Source organism: Etheostoma cragini, chromosome 7, assembly GCF_013103735.1.
Source record: "Etheostoma cragini isolate CJK2018 chromosome 7, CSU_Ecrag_1.0, whole genome shotgun sequence".
NCBI lineage: Eukaryota > Metazoa > Chordata > Actinopteri > Perciformes > Percidae > Etheostoma > Etheostoma cragini.
Genome location: NC_048413.1, coordinates 15,294,777 through 15,313,842, shown reverse-complemented (window position 1 = coordinate 15,313,842; position 19,066 = coordinate 15,294,777). Strand labels below are relative to the sequence as shown.

Below are 19,066 nucleotides of genomic sequence, written 5' to 3'. Positions count from 1 at the left end.
CCATGTTTCTAAAGCAACTGCTTTCAGTAGTGTACCTGGACCTCCCTAGTTCAAGGTGAGTCTGTGTCTCTCTGCCATTGTTTTTCACGTAGAGCCTAACGTTACGCAATTATAGCTGATACGTTAGCACTTGTTACAGCAAACTTGTACAAAATGTCAGTTAGTGGCTATATATAACTTTCAGTTTGTGTTGATCAAAGCAGCTGCTTTGGACAAAAGTGGCAGTGTTTTACCTCATCTGGTGCTGTATTAACCACTGTAAAGTACTACGTTAGCTTTACCAGGAGGTGATGTAGTTGCGATTAATGTTTTGCTCGGACCGAAAATCTTTCATGTACAATGGAAGAATAAGTTACGTTTCGTTGCATTTTTAAGTGTTGCATGCGTTAACTTTGCCTACTTTGGATGTCTTGTGAGCTAAACTGGGTAACGTTGTTACTTTACCACAAGCCAAAGCATCAGGAGTTTTGTTGTAGCAACCAAAGTAATAACAAAATGGATTTATATTAGGCCTGCACAAAAAATTGTTATAAATTCGCGATTTTGTTTCACCCGTTTGTGATTTAAATTTTAAGCAACTTTGATTTTTTTAAAATGTATTAACACATTTATTCTCGTTTAATTTTAGTCGACTGCATCACAAACGCTACTACTTTCTTCTGTGACTTTTAAACATAGACTGTATAATTTTTTTTTATCATACAGTCTACAGTCTTCTGTTCATTGAAGCCTCTGTTTACCATGCCCTTTACCAAAGCTTTCCAAATGCAAGAAAAATCCTGAAATAGTATTTGAGGCTCAACTATTCAATTGGTAACTCGGTTCACATTGACAGTAGATGCAAATAACTATTCTTGTAGAGAGAAGCATCTAGAAGGGCTTTGAAACTCGGCTTGAGATTCAAAAGCCCCCATTATTTATCCATTTCTGCTCAAGGAGCTTTGTTTCTGCTAGCCATCCACTCCCGTTCATGGATATAAGACCCGCTCCTGTTCCGCGTCTTCTCTATTTCCCGCAGCACCCCCCACCCCTACTGACTGCCTGCGCTGTGCTGCTGCGCAAGAGAACACGGGGAGAGACATTGGCGCTGTTTAGTGTTTGTTGGAAATATTTTCTTTTTACTGCTGCAGCTTCCTGATTTCCCTAACACCAGAGCGAAATCCCAGAACGATTTTGTTCTAACCGCGCTTTAAAGAAATTAGTGGTGTTAAAAGCAATTTGCATTTTCACAACTTCTTAACCTTTTTCAGTGCTAATCTGATAACCCTAAATATAAACAGATTTGAAGTCTTGAAACATCTCATGGATGGTGGTTGTCCACAGTTTCATTTGTACATTGTTGCCACGTGTCGCAACTGTAACAACTATTGACTGTAACCACTGAAAACAAGCCAGCTGAAAAATAAAGTCTGATAATTATCATGTTGTGAAGAATCGTGGCATTTCACACTGTAGGAACTCTTTCATATATAACTAATCTGACTTCATTCATCCCAAAATCTTATATTCAGAAATCCCTTTTGATTTGAAGAAAATAAAAAACATTGAGACTTTACATTTGCTTGATTGATCACTTTTACTTCAACAGTGTGAGCTGTACCACTGGGTGGATCTACTGGACCGCTTTGATGGCATTCTGTGTGATGCAGGCCAGACAGTGGAGAATATGTCATGGCTTCTGGTGTGTGACCGTCCCGACAATGGACAGCTCAAGGCCCTGCTTTTGGCAGTGCTCAACTTCACAGCCCTGCTCATTGAGTATAGCTTCTCTAGGCACCTCTACAGCTCTATAGAGGTAGGCTTGAACCTAGTATACTCTGGAACACTACTCTGCTTTTCTGGACTGTGCACATGTCACAGATGGAATAGTAAAACAGCTCATTTTAACCATTTTTTTTTATCTTTCACTCTCACCCTTTTCTACAGCACTTAACTACCTTGTTAGCGTCATGTGACATGCAAGTGGTCTTGTCTGTGCTGAACCTGCTCTATGTGTTCAGCAAGCGCTCCAACTATATCACAAGACTGGGATCTGACAAAAGGACGCCTCTACTGGCCCGTCTGCAGCACCTGGCTGAGGTCTAGTAAATTCCATTGTTTTCCTATTGCCTTGATTCCACCTGTCCAAGAGAAAGAGCTGTATTGTTTAGTGTCTTTGTTCTCATCTGTAGAGCTGGGGCGGAAAGGAGAATGGCTTTGGTCTGGCTGAGTGCTGCAGGGATCTGCTTATGACGGTAAGAATTTTACAGTGATGTTTAGTAACTGTCTATCAACTACCTACAGCTTGGGGACTATTAGTTTTACGCTTATGAATAAAGGCTGTCTAGCAAGATTGATTAACCACTATTTATAAACTGTCTTCCCTTACTATGCTGTTGTCTGGTGGTACATGAGCAGAAGTACCCACCCAGTGCCACCACACTGCACTTTGAGTTTTACGCTGAACTGGGCCCTGAGGTCAAAGTAGAGAGGAAGGTAAAGACTTTATTTTTACATTTATTCATGCAATCATTATGTAATAAAAACAAAATATATTTATGGAATATTGTGTTTATAACTCAACTTCTTCCTAAACCTTTCTGACCTTTTCTTATTTTTCCAGACAAGTAGTAACACACTACACTATATTCACATCGAGCAGCTTGACAAGGTACAGTCAGATTGGAATTGTTTCATTACAGTTGAGTAAGAGTACCTCAGGTTCTTCAGCTTACACATGATCTGCATCTCTCAGATTTCTGAGAGCCCATCTGAGATCATGGAGTCGCTGACGGTGATGTACAGCATTCCTAAAGACAAGCAGACCCTGCTGTTCACTCATATTCGACTGGCCCATGGTTTCTCAAATCACAAGAAGAGGTTGCAGGCTGTGCAGGCCCGACTCCATGCTATCTCTATACTGGGTGAGCATAAGCATTCTTCGTAAGATATATGAGTCAGGAATTTGTTTCTAGTTGTAATTTTTTACATTTTGTCTTTGCAGTGTATTCAAATGCACTCCAAGAATCAGCCAACAGTATTCTTTATAATGGCTTGATAGAAGAGCTGGTGGATGTATTACAGATTACAGACAAACAGCTTGTGGTGAGGAAAAAAGTTTGCTTTTTCTAGCTTGATCACTGTTATTGGACTAAATTCCATTGCCACACTATATTTGTCAAATAACATTAGATATTTTTTATGCTTTGTCAGCCTTACTTTGAGATGATCCTAATGTCTGTGTTCTCCAGTGTCAACTCAGTGTTCTCAATGTCAGTGCAGAAATATCAAGTCCCTTTTCCTTTTTTTTGTTTTCTGAAATACTTACTTTGTATTTGTTCTTCAGGATATCAAGGCAGCATCTTTGCGCACTTTAACTTCGATTGTCCATCTGGAGCGGACGCCCAAGCTTTCCAACATCATCGACTGCACCGGCACTGCTTCCTACCATGGCTTCTTGCCTGTGTTGGTGCGCAACTGTATACAAGCAATGATTGGTGAGAATGGAGCCAAAACATTGTCTGAAGTTTAGTGTGTGTGATGCACAAGTTTATGGGACAACTAAAATGGAAGATTATTTAACTTTTAATTTCTATTTTCAAGATCCCCTGATGGAACCCTACCCACACCAGTTTGCCACTGCACTCTTTTCATTTCTCTACCACTTGGCTAGCTATGATGCTGGAGGGGAAGCCCTTGTATCCTGTGGCATGATGGAAGCCCTTCTGAAGGTATATAATGATCCCACCCCTAATGCCAATATCACTTGTAGTTTTTTCTTAGCTTTTTTTTTTCAAATTTAGTCTGCCCTTTTATCATCTTACTTTATAGGTTATCAAGTTCCTGGGTGATGAGCAGGACCAGATCACCTTTGTGACGCGAGCGGTGCGGGTCGTGGACCTCATCACCAACCTTGACATGGCTGCCTTTCAATCCCACAGCGGCCTTACCATTTTTATTTGCAGGCTAGAGGTTGGTTATGCACTTTGCTTTTCTCATTCATGACACAGCAGCTTTTAGAAATCGAGTTATTGAAACTCTGCCAAATCTCGACTTACTCATTCTTCTCTCAATCACTCTCCCTTTTTTGTATGTAGCATGAGGTGGACCTGTCGAGGAAGGAGTGCCCTTTTGTCATCAAGCCAAAGATCCAGAGGCCTAGCACAGCTGTTGAGTCGGAGGACATGGACACAGACATGGAGAGTAAGTGACTATTCCTAAGACCTAGGGAATGTTCTCAACTTCAGAAATAAACATCTGTAAGTCAAGGCTATAACTTAAGCTCTAGGCTATTTGTCAATGTTGCCAAGTTGTAAAAAATCCCCCAATTGTTGCCTTGATTTGCAAACTTTATGTATTCTCACAGTGTCAGAAGTTGCCATGGAAAGCAGCCCCGGGCCCTCCACATCTTCTGGTTCCAGACCAGAAGCGGACCAGCGAGCACAGAGCAGTGCTGCTAACACTCCTCGTGCAGGTACACAAAGCAAACGCCCAAAAGAAAATCAAACTCATGCCATAATTGTACTCTATAGTCACTTTGACACTCTTTTCTTTAGGTATGCAGTGTATCCCCCAGAGGGCAGCACTGTTAAAGTCAATGCTAAATTTCTTGAAGAAAGCCATCCAGGACCCTGCCTTTTCTGATGGTATTCGCCACGGTGAGTCATTTGCATCTTCTTCCATAAATTAGAGCTCAAGAGTCTTGTACTAATCTTATTTATACATATTGAACAGGTGGGCTGCTCGATTATGGAAAGAACTATAATCATGATTATTTTGGTCAATATTGAAATCGCGATAATTTAGCACGATTTCTTCTTGACTTCTGGAAAGAAGTTGCAATTATTGAACTTTAAAAAAAAGTGTTAAAAGTGAAATCAACAGTTACAAAAAAAACAACTGTGAAAGTTGCATCAATATTTTTCCTGATGAAAATTTATATTTCATTCAGAACACTAAAAAATAAGAGTTTACTTTCAAAATGTAATGAGCTAAATAATTGTTTTTCTTGATTATTCTGTTTTTGTTATCATTGGGAGCCAAAATCATAATCATGATTTAAATTTTGGTTAATTGCACAGCCCCATTGAACAGGTTCATTAAGTGTTGCCTTTAAATGCCTCAATAAATGTCCTATTGCAAATGTTTGTTAATGTGTTTGTGCGCCCTCTTTTTCTCTCAAGTAATGGATGGGTCATTGCCTACCTCACTCAAGCACATCATCAGTAATGCAGAGTATTATGGCCCTTCACTGTTCCTCTTAGGTGAGTTCACAGTAGCACTTTAGTAAAGCATATCAAGTATATTTCTGACTGAGCAAAGGTCTTCTGAATAGGGATGTAACAGTAGGAAAATATATCGTCACAATTATAGTGACAAAATTATCGTACATTTCAGTATTATTGCGGCATTTTTAAAAGCACGTTCAATATCCTTTGGCATTCTTATAATACCCAAAATATGCCCATGCTTCAGAATTAGTCCTCTTAGAGGGCTGATAAATGTCATGAGCGCTGTCATCTCCTTTGGCCATGATTCCAATGTTAATAAACACACGTTGCAAACTACTTAGTGTGCCTGCGCTGCAACTTCAGGAGACTCTGATGAAGCTGGGAAGGATTAAACACATGGTTTCCACACTGTGGTAATCCACCATGATAATAATGACACTTTAAATAAAAACGGTAATTATCGTCCACATTTTTATTGTTTACAGTTACACCGGTAATCGTTACATCCTTACTTCGGAAATAAAAATGTTGCATATAAAACTATCAAATAGAGAAGTGAATTAAAGTGTAATACAATTTTACTGTTTGTTTATTTAATGTAAAATCTGTTGTGGTTTTGAATTTTGATGTTTGTTTTTTCTTCACCCTTGCTCTTGTCTCTGTCTTTTGGGTTTGTAGCAACGGAGGTTGTGACGGTGTTTGTGTTCCAGGAGCCATCCCTGCTCTCTTCCCTGCAGGATAATGGTCTTACTGATGTCATGCTGCATGCCCTTCTTATCAAAGATGTGAGTTTCCAGAACTGCTCTTGTGTGCTGCCTTTTTTTTGTCTGTCTTCTCATTTTTCTTGTCACAGGCAGTTAACAATAACTCACTATTGTTAATCTAATGTTCTCTTATTGTCTATGCATTACTAAAGTACTAAATGTAACATCTGACATTATTAAATTGGTGTTTAAGTCTTTGGGAGATGGCTGAAAGACTTTGGAAAGCACTTTCATATTACTTTTGCTTTCATCCCTTCATGAACTTTGGAAATTGGTTGACTGGCAGTTAAAGGGGTTGCCCTGTGTCTGTAGATCAGGGGTTTACACCTATGGATGTATTCATTAGTAGAACATGCATCAGGAAATAATGGTGCAAGGATAATAGTCTGGTACAACAACCTCCGATTTGTCTAGTTCATTGGCTGACCCAGGTCAGGTTATGGCATGTTGTGTGAACAATTTGGTTGAGTTTTGTATAAAAGGGTCCCAATGCAGACTAGGACTGTTGAAAGGCACAGGTTAATGTTGGGTCTTTTATAGGGAAAAGTTCTTTGTCACATTCCCTCTCCTCCATCTGTTTTCTTTTTCAGTTTTTTTTTTTTGTTACTTTCATTGCTTGTTCTTCATTGTTTCTCTTTTTCAGGTTCCTGCTACCCGTGAGGTGTTGGGTTCTCTCCCCAATGTGTTCAGTGCCCTGTGCCTGAATGCAAGAGGCCTGCACTCTTTTGTTCAGTGCCAGCCATTTGAGCGCCTCTTTAAAGTGCTTTTGTCCCCTGACTACCTGCCTGCCATGCGACGGCGACGCAGCTCGGACCCGTTGGGTGAGCTGGACTGTATGTGCTGTGTATTTAAGATCTTTGCCTGTGAACTGCTTGAGTGGGTGACATCTTTGGTTTTTGGCTTTAGGTGACACTGCATCCAACTTAGGCAGTGCTGTGGATGAGCTCATGAGGCACCAACCCACTTTGAAGACTGATGCTACTACTGCCATTATTAAGGTAGTTTACTTTTTTTAATTTACAAGCAATCTTTCTAGCTACGTGGTTTTACAGGATAATTAAAGCTTAATTGGCGTTACAGTTACTGGAGGAGATCTGCAACCTAGGTCGAGCCCCTGAGTATATCTGCCAGAAACCATCCATCCAGAAAGCAGATGGCACTGTGGCAGTGCCACCAGCACGCTCCAGCCACGCTGCTGAAGAAGCTTCAAGTGAGGATGAAGAGGAAGAGGAGGCCCTCCACACGTTTAGCCAGCAGCAGGGAGAACCAGAGAGCAACAGACAGTCAGTGCCACTTGAACTGTATGACGCTGAGTTCATAACACAATAGAATAGAACAACAACAACTCTTTACAGTCTTTGATCTGTTTTCAAGTCAATTGTCTTAATGTCAAATATTTTAGTTGGTAGTCAATTTTCATGATGTTTGGATTCTTGCAGGGTGGTGGGCACTGAGGAGCGGATACCCATTCCTCTAATGGATTATATTCTAAATGTGGTGAGTGGATTCTTGGGACAGTTTTGTTTTGGGCGTGTTGTGAAATATTCCAAGCTATGACGCAGAGCTCACCTAATTTCTTTGTTCAGTCACTAATTTGCAGTGCACATGTTTTCTAGATGAAGTTTGTGGAATCCATTCTAAGCAACAACACCACAGACGACCACTGTCAGGAGTTTGTCAACCAGAAGGGGCTGCTACCTCTGGTTTCTATTCTGGGCCTGCCCAACTTGCCCATAGACTTTCCCACCTCTGCTGCTTGCCAGGCTGTGGCTGGTGTCTGCAAGTCCATATTGGTGAGCGCAGAAGAAAGATTAATGTTGTGGTCATATTCTTTATTGTATGTTTTAATTAAGAATGGTGCACATTCAAATGAATGCAATGCGCCAGATTAAGCCAAACGATTTATTTTAATTTAGAGGTAAAAGAAACATCAGTTTGCTGAATCAAGACTGAAGTGTTTTTCCCCTAAATTCTCCCCCTTAGACTCTCTCTCATGAGCCTAAGGTATTGCAGGAGGGCCTATGCCAACTGGACAGCATCCTGACATCTCTGGAGCCACTTCATCGACCAATTGAGGTGCCTGGTGGATCTGTACTCCTCAGAGAACTGGCCAATGCGGGCCATGTCACAGACGCCACGTTGTCGGCCCGTGCCACACCACTTCTACATGCTCTTACTGCAGCACATGCCTACATCCTCATGTTTGTCCATACTTGCAGAGTAGGACAGGTAAATATGGATTTATTTTTTCTTAATGAGCATAATTGATACCCCTTACCCTGTTATACATTTTTAATTTAGATACATTTGTAGAACATTTTTTTAATTCAAAACTATTGTAAAATAGGTAGTAAAACATAGTACTTTTTTATCAGTGTTGTAAACAATAAAACAAGCACAATGGGGAATATTTTTTTTTATTGGCACTGTATTTTACAGAATTACCTTCACTTCTAGTACAGAATCTATTTCACTCACAATCCTTGTTTGTGACGTGTGCAGTTATGCTGAAGTTGCAAACAAGCAACAAGGGCAGATGATGACCAAGAGTTGTATTTGTCTTTCAAGCTGTGGAGGGGGTTCTTTATATGCCAGACCAAATTCAGAAAGTTCAGCAGCTCTGAATGTTTCTGTTTTCTTTGTTAACAGAGTGAGATCAGAGCTATCTCAGTCAACCAGTGGGGCTCCCAGCTGGGTTTGAGTGTTCTCAACAAGCTCAGTCAGCTCTACTGCTCTCTGGTATGGGAGAGCACTGTGCTGCTGTCCCTTTGCACGCCGAACAGGTGAATTTCTTATCCTTTACCGCTTTTCTTTAAACTGTTTGATCAGCTGTAACCCTGTAACACCTTTCGACTGTGCCTGACAGTCTGCCTCCAGGATGTGAGTTTGGCCAGGCTGACATGCAGAAACTGGTTCCCAAAGAAGAGAAGCCATCTGGCACCACAGCAGCAACAACCACAGCCTCTGGCTCCAGGAAAACTGGTAATTTAACCATTTAAATATGTTCACTGAAAACCATTAAGTTCCTTGAATGCCCTCCAACAACTTAAATCTCCTTTACCTTTTTCTAGCAGAGTCTGAGGCAGTGTCTGCGGATTCATCCGCTGGTGGACTGTTAGAAGGCATGGGTCTAGATGGGGACACCTTGGCTCCCATGGAGACGGACGAACCCACTGCAACGGACCCTAAGGCCAAGTCCAAACTTACCCCAGCTATGGCCACCCGCATTAAACAGATTAAACCGCTACTCTCTGGTGAGATAATTTGTATGACACATAAGTTTTTGTTTATTTACGTTAATATTTTGAACAGAATTCCCCCCCCCCCCCCCCAAAAAATGTCTTAAATTGCCTTAAATCCCTACGATTTTTTGCCTGTCACTAACCTTGTGTCTTTTACAGCTTCATCTCGATTAGGTAGGGCTCTGGCTGAGCTCTTTGGCCTGCTGGTGAAGCTGTGTGTGGGCTCCCCAGTGCGCCAACGCCGCTCCCACCATGCTACAAGCACAGGAACTACCCCCACGCCTGCTGCCCGGGCCACTGCCTCTGCCCTGACAAAGCTCCTCACCAAGGGTCTGAGTTGGCAGCCCCCACCGTACACACCCACACCTCGTTTCAGGTGAGAGCGGATTACCCTAGCTACCGTTAAACTATTGAGTGCTTTGCACAAAGAGGTGAAATGGAGTGATTGTTTTTTTCTCTTTTTTTCTGGCAGGCTGACTTTCTTCATCTGCTCAGTGGGCTTCACATCACCCATGCTGTTTGATGAGAGAAAGTACCCCTACCATCTCATGCTGCAAAAGTTCTTCTGCTCTGGCGGTCATGATGCCTTATTTGAGTAAGTCCATGCATATGACAAGAACTATATTGTCTTCAAAATATGCTTGCATACATATTTTAATTTCATTGGCAAACAGAATTTGTATTGTTTGTATTGCTTTTGTGCAGGACGTTTAACTGGGCCCTATCAATGGGTGGGAAGGTGCCGGTGTCTGAGGGTCTGGAACATAATGACCTACCAGATGGGACAGGGGAGTTTCTCGATGCCTGGTTAATGCTGGTGGAGAAAATGGTGAATCCTAGCACTGTGCTGGACTCACCCCATTCCCTGCCAGCTAAAATGCCTGGGGTCACACCCACCATGCCCCAGTTCAGCGCCCTTCGGTTCCTCATAGTCACCCAAAAGGTCAGCATCCACTAGCTATAGAACTCCAATGAGTCTTTTGCTTCATTCATAATGTGTGGCATTCAATTGGGTAAACTTGTGAAAACAGTTACACGCAAATGAGAAAATATGGAAACCATATTATTTCTCCCTGCTTTCTTTAAAAGAAAAAAAAGAAAACGGTTGTTGTTGCATTTTAATACCATGTTGAGAAAAGAACAAGAAACTGTGATTCAACAAAGTTCAAAGATCTCTCCAATTTTTAAAATATCACAAGTTAGGAATAGAAGTAACACTGCAGTAGTTAGTTCAGTTGGATTCCTTTTGAACATTGTAAACATGATCCTGTTGCAATTTAGCTCTCTCTACTCATTTTGTTTTTTACAAAAACACTAGTTTATTAGCACTTTCTTACCTCAGGATGAGAGAACTTTTTTTGGTGCTTTATTATTGTAACACAGTCTCTCCTTCATCAAGGCTGCATTCAGCTGCATTCGCAGTCTGTGGAACAGGAAGCCGCTGAAGGTGTATGGAGGCAGGATGGCTGAATCCATGCTGGCAATCCTCTGCCACATCCTGAGAGGAGAACCTGTCATTCAGGAGCGCCTGGCCAAGGAGAGAGAGGGGACAGTGCGCCCAGATGATGAGGCGGCCTCCACTGTTTCTTTGGCACCCAGCGGGGCTCCTGGAGCATCTACAACAAGTGGGGAGGCACCTGCAGCGACTGGAACAACACCTGCAGTACCAGCAGGAGGATCAGCTGAGGATTCAACCACTTCCACCCCCCGCCGTGAGCCCCAGGTTAACCAGGCCCAGCTTACTCAGGTGTGTGGTTTGGTGCATTGAACTGAATTTGAAAACAAAAAGTCAAAACAAAAACTAATGAAAAATGCAAAGCTATAATAACCTTGGTTTGGTACTGACAATTTGTTTTATGTCATGATCAAAAAATTGTGGCAGTGATTCATATTTTTCCCCATAATCGTGCAGGCCTTCTTTGGGGGGAGACATGTGGATATAGTGGCTGTAGATGAGAGGGAGGCTCGCTGCTGTAAATCAGACTGTTTGGCGCTTGTGATTTTCCTTTGGCGGCGGGTAAAACCTCTTTGGAGGGTGCCAAAAAGTTCAAAAACAGAGTTGTGTATACCAATCTTCTTCCCCCACATTTTGCTTGCGTTGAATCCTGGGCCACAATGTGTTTTTATAACTGTGAAGGTGCAGAGAGAGCGAGGAAAGCACAGGCGCCCCAGCAGAATCTCCAGCAGGTATTAAAGCTATCAGGGACAGTGCAAGAAATTTACAGGGGAGATGGAGAGAGACAATGAGTTGTGGATGGAGAAAGGTTGGAGTTTTGGGACTGAAAAGAGACAGATGACAATTAGGTGCATATTTGCCACTTGCTCATGACGCCATCTCTGTTAACTGTAAAAATGCTTCTTTATCTTTTTGTGTGGTGCTTTAGCTGATGGATATGGGTTTCTCAAGAGAGCATGCCATGGAGGCCCTACTAAATACCAGCACCATGGAGCAGGCCACAGAGTACCTACTTACTCACCCTCCACCACTTCTTGGTGGAGCAGTAAGAGTAAGTCTCCATAGACAAAAACACACGCATACGTTAATTCTTTGTAACTTTCATAAGTCAAATTCAGGCTGCTGACATTGTTCCACTTGTTCCAACTAGGACCTGACTATGTCCGAAGAGGACCAGGTGATGAGGGCCATTGCCATGTCACTTGGGCAAGAGGTCAGCATGGAGCAGCGCTCTGACTCTCCTGAGGTGTGTCACCCTCAATCACATGGGGGGGGGGAGATTTCACTCTAAACTATCTGTTGCTAAGTAAAACCTCACAAATGAATAACTTAACGATTACCTGTGCAGCTGTTAAGATTATTTCTGTGCATGCTTTAGGAAGCTGCGCGTCGACGTGAGGAAGAGGACAGGAGAGCCAGGGAGCGGGCAGAAGAGGAGGAGGCCCGCTGCTTGGAGCGCTTCATGGAGGCCGAGCCACTGGACCCCAAGGAGCTGCATACTTTTACTGATTCCATGCTGCCTGGCTGCTTCCATCTTCTGGATGAACTGCCTGACACAGTCTACCGACTCTGTGACCTGCTTATGACTGCCATTAAGAGGAGTGGCCCCGAGTACAGAGAGCTCATCCTCGGCCAGGTTGTCCACCAGGTCAGTGGATAAATGCATGTTTGCACTGCTTGTATACATTTATGTTCAGAGTATAGGGGACATGGAATATAAGTTCAATCTTGTTCTATGTTTCAAATTTCCTTTTGTGTTGATGGTCTCTGCAATTTAGGCTGTTATATTTTTTGCTTAGTAGTACATTGAAAGATGCAGCTTTGGATTCAGTTGAATACAATTTGTCTTTGTGTCTCTTTGTAATTGATTGTAAGCCATTTTAGAGTAAATGCTTTCAGTGAGTAACATGTCTTGAATGCAGATGCAGCTTTGTAAGCCATTATGTATGCTTGTGTTATCATTCATTACAAGGGATGGTGGTAACGTCTTCAAAAGTCAAGTATTGGCAATAGAAGCACAACATTCCTGTACCAGCCTGACTGTGTTGATGTTGTGTGTAGGTGTGGGAGGCAGCAGACGTTCTCATTAAGGCAGCTGAGCCCCTGACTACCAGTGACACAAAGACTGTGTCTGAGTGGACCAGGCAGATGGCCACACTGCCCCAAGCCTCCAAGCTGGCAACACGAATTCTCCTGCTCACATTGCTCTTTGAGGTAACAGAAATGTGTTGAAAGTTGTAACCTTAAAATATTCAAATAGAAAATAATTTGTTGTCGTTGTTAATCTACACACCCGAAACAATAATTTCTTTGGTTTCTGAAGGAACTGAAGTTGTTGGGTGCCAGAGTTGTGGAGAACAGTGGGATTCTTGATTTGTTGATTAAGCTGCTTGAGGTTGTGCAGCCCTGTCTGCAGGCTGCTAAGGAACAGAAAGATATCCAGACACCAAAGTGAGTTTGTCTCCGCCTCATGTTTATACTAATCTTTACTTAAAAATGTTACACCAGCTCTTCACCATGAGTCTTAATTTGTGTTGTGAATTGGTATTTATCTTTTTGTGCAGATGGATCACACCAGTACTGTTGATTATCGACTTCTATGAGAAGATGGCAGTCTCTTCAAAGCGCAGGGAACAAATGAACAAGGTATAAGTCAATCTTATATAACCAAACCACAGGTACAGATTACAATTGAAAAGTTAGGTACTGAAAAAGGTAAGCAAAGTTCCCAGCACAGGTATAGACAACCATGCACTATGACTACTTGAATGGAAAGAGTAAAAAGTGGAAGCAAGTAAATACTTATTTATACACCTAATAGTAGTTCATTGCATCAGCCTGCGATAGGCCTCTTGACCGCATGATCATTGCTCTTTGCTCTTCTTTAAGACTTGAATGAGCTAGATTTAAACAGAACCATGCACATTTGGGTACTAAGTATAGAAGAATTGAGCAAAACATGGTAAGAAATGCAATCCTATACAACATAGCTTTCAAAACTAGAAACCTGCCCACTTTATAATACGTTTTAGTTGCGTTTCTCAAAAGTCATTGAATAAACTGCATTACATTGTAAGGTGCTGGTGGTATTTTGTACAATTAAGTTCCCTCTCTGTCTTCCTTTAGTATCTGCAACCCAATGGGAATAACTGGCGATGGTTTGATGATCGCTCAGGCCGTTGGTGCAGTTACAGTGCATCAAACAACAGTACCATTGACTCAGCATGGAGGGCTGGGGAGAGCAGTGTCCGCTTCACAGCTGGTCGCCGAAGATATACTGTGCAGTTCAACACCATGGTGCAGGTATACACAAACACTTTCTCTACTGCCAAAAAATACGCCCTCAAACTACAATCCATTGATTCTTTGATTTTATGTATGGTTGTTAGTTTGCTTTCCTTTTTTTGTCTAATTAAACACCTTTCTATCATGCAGGTAAATGAAGAGACTGGTAACAGGAGGCCAGTGATGTTGACTGTCCAAAGAGTGCCTCGCATGCCCAAGCCTGCCAAGGCTGGCAGCATTACTGACTCAGAGAGAGAAGAGGGAGACAGGAGCAAAACGGAGGAAACACAGACTGACCTTGACTCAGGAGCAACAGTGGAGATGAGTGTTCCTAAGGAGGATTCCATCCAGCTTAAGGAGGCCACATCTGGCCCCTCATCTTCCCTGGAGTCTGACAACTCTCAAAGTGCTGATATAGTTGTACAAGGCCTGACTGAGGACATGACCACCGTTCTTATTCGTGCCTGTGTCAGTATGATAAGTGTTCCTGTGGACCCAGACACTCTCCATGCCACGTTGCGTCTATGTTTGCGTCTTACACGCAATCACCACTATGCCATGATGTTTGCTGAGCTGAAGAGCACACGGATGATTCTGGGGCTAACACAGAGCTCTGGCTTTAATGGCTTCACCCCACTTGTCACTCTGCTCTTTAGACACATCATAGAAGATCCGGCCACGCTGCGGCACACAATGGAGAAGGTTGGAGTCTAAACTGATACTTTTTAAATAAATCTCGCTCTATATGAAGATACTGTCTGCTAGTTGTGTTGGATCACCGTTTCATTTTTCAAGTCTGTTGATATCATTAACAAATTCCTTAACAACTTGTTTCCAGGTGGTGAGATCTGCCGTGACCAGCGGAGCAGGTAGCACCACCTCAGGAGTGGTGTCGGGCAGCCTTGGTTCCAGAGAAATCAATTATATTCTTCGAGTCCTGGGCCCTGCTGCCTGCCGTAACCCTGAATGCTTTGCTGAAACCGCCAACAACTGTGTTCGCATAGCTCTGCCTGCACCCCGGGGAGCTGGCACAGGTGAGTGCAAGCTTTTCTCAGTAGGTTTAGTAACTTTAGATTATAGTCAACATTGCTAGTGCTGAATTGGATTGATAGATTTATTTAGCTACCCAGTTGTGTCTACACTTCTTTAACTCTAAAAAGATTATACTCTTTTTACAGCCTCTGATGATGAGTTTGAGAACCTTCGAATTAAGGGTCCCAATGCTGTGCAGCTGGTGAAGACCACTCCTCTGAAACTGTCCCCCTTACCCCCTATCCCTGACACGATCAAGGAGGTCATCTATGACATGCTCAATGCTTTGGCTGCCTACCACGCTCCTGAAGAACGTAAGACATGTTAATAAGATCCTCACAGCTGTCCATTTTGAAGGGCGTATATGTAGATTTAATGGAAATAGTCATTTGAACATTTCAGTTAAGTGTCTGTCTGTGTCTCAGCTGAGCGTCCAGAAGAACGTGCTGCAGCGGTGCCTGGACCAGACTTGTGCCAGATATTGCAGGATGTGGGTGATGATGTTTACCAGCAGTACAGATTAACCCGGCAGGGCAGCGACTTTGACTCCCAGTCTGCATTCCATATCAACGTGAGTGTCAATGACAAGTTGTCCTATATTGAAATGTGTCATCTCCTCAGTTAACAACAGAGCTGTCTCTTCCTCTCAGGCTCAAGTGTTTTCTGCTGATGGAGCTGTGGCTGAGTCTTCCCAGTCTGGCACACCACAAGGAGAAGGTGAGTCTATAAGGTTTTTATTTTTTATTACATATCAGATACTGTCATCCCTAATCGCATTGATTAGCTGTCTGTTACTGTTTGTGTTGTTCCAGAACCACCATATTAGTTTATGTACTGTATATTATCTGTGTATCTTTTCATTTCATTGTCATTACTTCTTCAGCTTCCACACCAGAAGAGATGCGAGAGGAAAAGAAAGAACAGGAGGGTGAGAAAAGTACCAGCTCAGAGGAGAGTAAAGCCGCTAAGGTAAAGGCAAGCAAGCCTTTAATGCCTACCTCCACCATCCTGAGGCTGCTGGCTGAACTGGTGCGCTCCTATGTGGGCATCGCCACTCTAATCGCGTCCTACTGCTACACTGCTGGACAGTCAGAGCTTATTAAGGAGGTTGGTAATTAAAGACATTTTGTCAATCTTGTCTGTCTTTCACACCTCTGTATTATCATGGCTTTTACTATAATTATTTCTGCTTAACTCCCTGTATTCTAACAGGACTGCAGTGTTCTAGCCTTTGTGCTCGACCACTTACTGCCCCATACCCAGAATTCGGAAGACAAGGACACCCCAGCCTTGGCACGTCTCTTCCTAGCCAGCCTGGCAGCTGCCGGCACGGGCACTGATGCCCAGGTGGCCCTGGTCAATGAGGTGAAGGCTGCCCTCAGTAGAGCACTAGCAATGGCAGAAGGTGCTGAAAAACATGCCAGGTAAGTAGCAGAAAACTAACTAACCCATCCTGATGAGGATGCTATAACTCTTGGTTGGTTGATAATTTTTTGAGATCTGTACAAACCCTTTCTCCCCTTTTCACTCTATGACCCACCTTTCTCTTAGGCTTCAGGCAGTGATGTGCATCATCAGCACCATCATGGAATCATGCCCTTCCACGTCCAGTTTTTATAGCACGGCAGCAGCCAAGACACAACACAACGGCATGAACAATATCATACGGCTCTTTCTTAAGAAAGGACTAGTCAACGACTTGGCCCGTGTGCCTCACAGCTTGGATTTGTCTAGGTATTTGATTACACAATAATAATTTAATTGTACATTTGTGATCTGTAAATTAGTTAAAGGGTCCCTGTGGAGTGTTCTTGTAAACAAACAAAAGTTATATTTAGTGTTGTTCTCAAAAAATTCTTGAGGTTTAACAAATAGGTCTATTACTGCTTTTAAGTCCTGCTTGATGTAGTCTTCTTATTTTCTGCCTTTTATTGGCACATTGCTGCATATCTTGGCACGTCACTTCCAACTGTTGATCGGTGGAATAGTGTGACACCATTGACTGGACTGTGTATTGTCTAACCAAGATGCATGAAACAAGGAGACACTCATAGGAGAAATTGCTCCGCAATGCTACTAGAGGCTTAAAACTCCACAGGGAGCCTTTAACGCGTGGTTTAACCTAAGCTTTTTTTGTATCCTGAAGCTATGTCAATTTAAACTGGGGTTAGATCAGTATGGGAACCGGAACCCAGGGTTGACAGTCTGTCGGGAACCTTGGCTTTCCTGGATCACCTGTTTTAAGCTTAATTAACCAGATGCAAATGCAAAACTAGCATGCCAAGGTTGAACTTGCCTGTTTAGTGTTTCTATTTCAGAATCAAGTTGGCTTTGCAAAAAAGTACTTATTCTAAGTTTTTCCTTTACATCATTTGTATTAGTCCCAACATGGCTAACACAGTAAATGCTGCCCTGAAGCCTCTGGAGACTCTGTCACGCATTGTTAACCAGCCCAGCAGTCTGTTTGGGGGCAAAGGAGGCTCCAGCAAGAACAAGGCTGAACATGACACTGTGGGCACTGTCAGGGACAGCAACAGCAACACTCAGGACCCAGGTATACATATCAAATGAGATGAGATACAACACTCTAGATCAAGAGATTCCAAATATGTCTGTCGCTGACTAATGACATCTATTGCAGGAGAGTCCGGTGAGGCAGAGCCTGTGGAGGGCAACCACAGGGTGCAGGGAACAGACAACGACCTGATGGATGGAGAGACAGAGGGAGACACAGTGGTTATTGCTGGACAGCCGGAGGTTCTTAGCACACAGGCTATGCAGGTGATTGGTATTGGATTACACACAGTACTCAAATAATATTTCCACAAATTACCTGTAATATCTATAATTGTTGGCATAAAGATGGACATTACAAAATGTCAATAATTTAGCTCCAGGGTGTTATGGCCCTTTCTCCACTTAATGGCTGACATTGCATTTGTATTTCATTTCCTGTGCTTGTAGGTAGAAAATGAGTTGGTTGATCTGATTGATGAGCTGCTGGAGAGAGATGCTGGCACTGTCAACAGCACAATTATAGGTGAGCCACTTGACTGAGGGAAAAGTGACTGTAGATGGTAAACAGGTAAAGAAAATGTGGAAGTAGTTGTGTCCAGCTAAACCTCAGTGGGTAGTTAGAGGATACAAAAACAATCTATAAAATTGCAACACAAGGAGTTAACTGCACTCTGGAATCACAGCTCCCTGTATTTCAATAAGTCAAGCAAACCCAGAGCTGATGTATCACTTGTGTGTTCGGTTAGTGGGACCCAGTGGTGAAGATGAATCGCAGGAGGATGTGTTGATGGATGAGGCCCCCTCCAATATTAGCCAGGCATCTACTCTTCAAGCTAACCGGGAGGGTAAGACATTGGCACAACAGAACTGTGTGTGTTCATCATAATAAATAACCGAACAGTTGTGACTTTTTTCACTGACGGCTGCTCAGTTTTTAAGATCTTTTTGTAAGTGACTCTGCGTTTTATCTCTTTCATCAGACTCCATGAACATACTGGAACCAGAGGATGAGGAGCACACACAGGAGGAAGATTCTAGTGGCAGCAATGATGATGAAGACAGCCAGGATGAAGAAGAAGAGGAGGAGGAGGAGGAGGAGGAAGATCAAGTAAGGATTAATGCAATGAGGTTCAGAAAACAAGTCTTGATTCTTGCTTATCCATATCACTCATGGCTGCTACTTTTCCTCAAGGATGACGAAGAAGGAGATGAGGATGATGATGATGAAGGTTCAGAGATGGAGTTGGATGAGGACTTCCCCGACATCAATGCTGCGCCACACATCCGCTTCGAAAGGTTTGACAGGGATGATGACCTCATCATAGAGTTTGACAACATGTTCTCCAACAATGGTAAGCGGGATGATTTATTACCAACATTTACTCTCTTCTCACATTGCTCACTATAGCTTGGGACATTCCAAATTATGAGAATTACAAACAAAAAACAGATGACTCATGGAATTAATTTATTTCAAGCTTTATTTGTCATAAACATTACTCGGGGTTGTGCCAGAGCTGTCCCCCTAATGTCGGCCTACTGTTTTCTGTTGTTTTTCCA

At 42.7% G+C, this 19,066-nt stretch overlaps 1 protein-coding gene across 10 annotated transcripts in view; it reads left to right on the top strand.

Moving 5' to 3' along the window:
* huwe1 (HECT, UBA and WWE domain containing E3 ubiquitin protein ligase 1) overlaps positions 1–19,066 on the top strand; it is a 46,564-nt gene that overhangs the window by 10,731 nt on the left and 16,767 nt on the right. For 7 of the 10 annotated variants that reach the window (XM_034876954.1, XM_034876955.1, XM_034876952.1 and 4 more), the window contains 49 exons: positions 1,589–1,795; positions 1,927–2,079; positions 2,172–2,234; positions 2,398–2,475; positions 2,603–2,650; positions 2,735–2,903; positions 2,984–3,084; positions 3,326–3,476; positions 3,583–3,710; positions 3,811–3,951; positions 4,077–4,182; positions 4,346–4,453; positions 4,536–4,637; positions 5,163–5,243; positions 5,889–5,995; positions 6,618–6,795; positions 6,881–6,972; positions 7,055–7,275; positions 7,414–7,471; positions 7,591–7,767; positions 7,958–8,203; positions 8,624–8,757; positions 8,841–8,956; positions 9,046–9,228; positions 9,376–9,592; positions 9,689–9,811; positions 9,922–10,159; positions 10,616–10,963; positions 11,601–11,723; positions 11,823–11,918; positions 12,051–12,320; positions 12,734–12,886; positions 12,996–13,123; positions 13,237–13,318; positions 13,799–13,975; positions 14,108–14,659; positions 14,796–14,991; positions 15,136–15,303; positions 15,415–15,560; positions 15,640–15,706; positions 15,873–16,096; positions 16,202–16,413; positions 16,541–16,723; positions 17,371–17,543; positions 17,631–17,770; positions 17,954–18,029; positions 18,253–18,351; positions 18,487–18,614; positions 18,699–18,858. In XM_034876954.1, coding sequence (XP_034732845.1) covers positions 1,589–1,795; positions 1,927–2,079; positions 2,172–2,234; positions 2,398–2,475; positions 2,603–2,650; positions 2,735–2,903; positions 2,984–3,084; positions 3,326–3,476; positions 3,583–3,710; positions 3,811–3,951; positions 4,077–4,182; positions 4,346–4,453; positions 4,536–4,637; positions 5,163–5,243; positions 5,889–5,995; positions 6,618–6,795; positions 6,881–6,972; positions 7,055–7,275; positions 7,414–7,471; positions 7,591–7,767; positions 7,958–8,203; positions 8,624–8,757; positions 8,841–8,956; positions 9,046–9,228; positions 9,376–9,592; positions 9,689–9,811; positions 9,922–10,159; positions 10,616–10,963; positions 11,601–11,723; positions 11,823–11,918; positions 12,051–12,320; positions 12,734–12,886; positions 12,996–13,123; positions 13,237–13,318; positions 13,799–13,975; positions 14,108–14,659; positions 14,796–14,991; positions 15,136–15,303; positions 15,415–15,560; positions 15,640–15,706; positions 15,873–16,096; positions 16,202–16,413; positions 16,541–16,723; positions 17,371–17,543; positions 17,631–17,770; positions 17,954–18,029; positions 18,253–18,351; positions 18,487–18,614; positions 18,699–18,858 — 7,627 coding nt within the window. The remainder of the gene's footprint in view (positions 1–1,588; positions 1,796–1,926; positions 2,080–2,171; positions 2,235–2,397; positions 2,476–2,602; positions 2,651–2,734; positions 2,904–2,983; positions 3,085–3,325; positions 3,477–3,582; positions 3,711–3,810; positions 3,952–4,076; positions 4,183–4,345; positions 4,454–4,535; positions 4,638–5,162; positions 5,244–5,888; positions 5,996–6,617; positions 6,796–6,880; positions 6,973–7,054; positions 7,276–7,413; positions 7,472–7,590; positions 7,768–7,957; positions 8,204–8,623; positions 8,758–8,840; positions 8,957–9,045; positions 9,229–9,375; positions 9,593–9,688; positions 9,812–9,921; positions 10,160–10,615; positions 10,964–11,600; positions 11,724–11,822; positions 11,919–12,050; positions 12,321–12,733; positions 12,887–12,995; positions 13,124–13,236; positions 13,319–13,798; positions 13,976–14,107; positions 14,660–14,795; positions 14,992–15,135; positions 15,304–15,414; positions 15,561–15,639; positions 15,707–15,872; positions 16,097–16,201; positions 16,414–16,540; positions 16,724–17,370; positions 17,544–17,630; positions 17,771–17,953; positions 18,030–18,252; positions 18,352–18,486; positions 18,615–18,698; positions 18,859–19,066) is intronic. The other 3 variants (XM_034876957.1, XM_034876953.1, XM_034876951.1) reach the window with 2 other exon arrangements.